Genomic DNA, 3,269 nt, shown 5'->3' with positions numbered 1-3,269 from the left:
GGCAGCAAATCTACCAGGAAAACGCCGCTGCTTCTACTTTCCTCCCCCGCTGCCGCACGCGCACCCAGGAGATAAGAAAACTTGCACGAGGGGGCGATCCGATTTCCTAGCCTGAAAACTGGGGGTTTTCAACCCCCATTCGTGCGCCCTCAGCATTGTTCCCTTCTGCACGCCTCCCTAGGTTACTTCCTTCAACACTCAACACACTGTATAATACTACATAGCTGCTGCTTATATGTACTGGCAGTACCGCTACCTAACCGGCGGAAGCTTGCAGTTTGCCGGGCCGAGCTGCTCCTCCTGATGAAGCTTGTGATGGAGATGGATATGGAGACGGAGGTGGAGCTGTCGCCGGTTGCGAAAGCCGAGACGGCCGTGTTCAGCCCTTACTCCAGCCCGAGCATGGCCTTGTTGCTGCAGAGGAGAGTTGTGGCATGGTACGGCTGCTTAAGCTTTAGCTTCACCCGTGTGGCCGTGTCCATGGAAGATACTTTGTTTGTCGAGTCACCCCACTGATCAGCTCCTCTTTTGATGCAGGGCGAAGGAGACCGGGTCTCCGGCGACGGTCCGCGTCCGCGTCGGCGACAGAAGCTTCGATCTGCACAAGGTAAGAGCTTACCAGAGCCGGCTGCTCCAGAGAGAAGCTTGCAGACAGCAAAATTTGTGATCTTGTTTGAAATGAGGGGCAAGCTAGCAGGTTTGTGATGCTTAATTTTCGATGCAGGATCCACTGGTGTCCGGGTGCAGGTATTTCAGCCAGGCGTTGCTCCAGTCCGGCGATCTCGAGCTGCCGGCAAGCTTCCCGGGAGGCTGCGAGGCCTTCGAGGTGATCGCGCTGTTCTGCTACGGCGACGCCGTGGCGCTCGACCCGTTCAACGTCGCGGTGGTGCGGTGCGCGGCGGAGTTCCTAGACGTGGGCGGCCTGGGCGCGCGCTGCGACCTCTACATCAACCAGGTGGTGCTGCAGAACTGGGACGACGCCCTCATCGTCCTGCAGCGGTGCCAGCCCCTGCTCCCCGTCGCTGAGGAGCTCCTCATCGTCAGCCGCTGCGTCGAGTCGCTGGCGTTCATGGCCTGCATGGAGATATTTGACCCGGAGCAGCGGCGGGACCAGCCCGGCGCCGCCGCCACGCGCGCGGTGGTCGGGCGCCGGTGGGACGCCGAGCTCGTCAAGGAGCTCGCGGCGCGCGACCTCTGGATCAAGGACCTGATCGCGCTCCCGTTCGAGTTCTTTAAGCGGATCGTGCAGGCGCTTCGGCGGCAGGGCATGAAGGAGAAGTACGTGAGCCCCGTCGTGCTCTTCTACGCGAACAAGTGGGTGCTCTCCAAGAAGACGCACAAGTTCTGGGCGAGCACGGACGAGGCCGTTGACGGCGAGACGGACGCGAACAGGAGGGCCACCGCGATCCTGGAGGGCGTGATCGCGCTGCTCCCGGTCGAGGCAGCGGCGAGCAACGCGATCCCTGTGGCTTTCTACTTTGCTCTGCTGTCGCGGTCCCTCACCCTCGAGCTGAGCGTCGAAAGTCAGACAAGACTGCGGGAACTGGTGGCGTCCAATCTGCAGTTCGCCCGCGTGGACGACCTGCCGCTGCCGGAGCAAGAAACCGACTGGTCCGTCGCCGACAGCCTGGAGGTGAGGACAGTTGAGAGCATCGTCTCAAACCATGTCGCCATGCAAAGAAGAGGTGTGGAGGCCATCGCCGAGCTGTGGGATCGGTACCTCGTGCAAATCGCTGGTGATCCGAAGCTCCGATCGGAGAGGCTAGCAGAGCTGATCGGCGTCATTCCGGCCGGCGACCGGAATACCCACAACCATTTATACGAAGCAATCAACGCATACTTAATGGTAAGACAAGCACCCATACACATGATTATTAGTCTGTTGTAGGTTTGAAGTGTTGCTAACAATGAGAGGGTGCTAATTCTGTCATGTCAGGAGCATCGAGGTTTGTCGGGGGAGGAGAAGGAGACGCTGTGCGGGCACCTCGACTGCCGGAAACTGTCGCACGAGGCGTGCATCCAGGCGGTGCAGAACGATCGGATGCCGCTCCGACTGATCGTGCAGGCGCTGTTGGTGCAGCAGCTGCACACGCACCGCGCCTTCACGGAGTGCTCCGACTCGTTCCGGTGCATGCACTCCGGGGAGCTGGCACCGGGCGCCGCCGCGTACACGCCGAGCCCCGGGTGCCCCGCCATCCCCACCAGCCAGCCCCTCAGCGGCGGCAGCCCGTACGCGGACGCTCACGACAGCCACCACGCCCCGCGCGACGCGAAGCTCCGCGCCCGCGACGACGCGTCGGACTACGAGACGGCCAGCTTCAGGATCCAGGCGCTGGAGCAGGAGATCCTCTCGCTGAAGCAGACCCTGCAGCGGCACAACACCCTGAAGGGCTCGGCGCGCAGGGACGGTACTAAGGAGCCGAGATTCAGGGTCGCATCGGACGCAGGCACGCCAGCTGCGGCGGTCAGGCGGCGAGCCGCGGTGTCCGGCAGCTGCATTGGGTCCATGCGCTGGGTCTCGCAGCGGCGGTGCGCCAGTAGGATCCTGAGCGTTTTCGCGAGACTGGCCTTGTTCGGGAGGGGTCGGTCGAGGGGGAAGCAGAGCAAGCGCAGGGCAGCAACGGAGCAGCTCAGGAGGAAAGGAAACTGAACTTTTACTTGTGGAAAAGGGTGTACAGATGTTACGCTCGACTCGGTGACAGTGGTGAATTTAAAATAAAAATAATTAGATATCTTACTTGTTAAGTTAGAGTTTCGGTATCTTATTTATTAGATTAAAGGGTATTTTATAAGCTTGGTAGACATGATGGATAGAAAATGAAAAATTATCTAGTGTACTGTGCCTCTAGCCTAAAACGTGAGTCCACCCCTGCTGGGTGACCATGTAAGCAGTGTTTTGTTGTGTACATATTGCTAGCGGTATTCAAGATTTGAAGGGTAGTTACTGTTAGCGATTTCAATTTTATTTTATAGTTTTTTGGGTTCACCGACAAAATGACTGAATTCTTGAAAATTCATCAAAATTTTGATAATTTTTTGTCATCTCCTCTGTGGGTCTTATATGTAAGTGAAAGAAAAATTCTAGAATTAGATATTCCATTCATCTATGAAATTCCAAAAAATTGCAAAGTTTTGCTGAAATTTTAATCTCAAGTTGGACATTCAGTAGAGGCAGTCCAATGTGAAGGTACTTGTAGGACTGAGAGTGGCTACTAGAGAGGATGAATAGGTGTCTCATTAATTTCTTACGAAATAGACGATCTTCTCTT

The 3,269-nt window shown here is 56.9% G+C and overlaps 1 protein-coding gene across 1 annotated transcript; it reads left to right on the top strand.

The window, feature by feature from the left end:
- LOC133892019 (BTB/POZ domain-containing protein At5g48130-like) lies at positions 1-2,989 on the top strand. Its single transcript, XM_062332762.1, has 4 exons — positions 1-437; positions 538-607; positions 725-1,846; positions 1,937-2,989. The coding sequence occupies exons 1-4, from the start codon at positions 304-306 to the stop codon at positions 2,648-2,650; spliced, it is 2,040 nt and encodes a 679-aa protein (XP_062188746.1). The 5' UTR covers positions 1-303; the 3' UTR covers positions 2,651-2,989.
- The last annotated feature ends 280 nt before the right edge of the window (positions 2,990-3,269 follow it).

This window comes from Phragmites australis, chromosome 15 (assembly GCF_958298935.1).
Source record: "Phragmites australis chromosome 15, lpPhrAust1.1, whole genome shotgun sequence".
Taxonomy (NCBI): domain Eukaryota; kingdom Viridiplantae; phylum Streptophyta; class Magnoliopsida; order Poales; family Poaceae; genus Phragmites; species Phragmites australis.
Note: the sequence above shows the minus strand (reverse complement) of the source record. Positions and strands in the feature narration are given on the sequence as shown.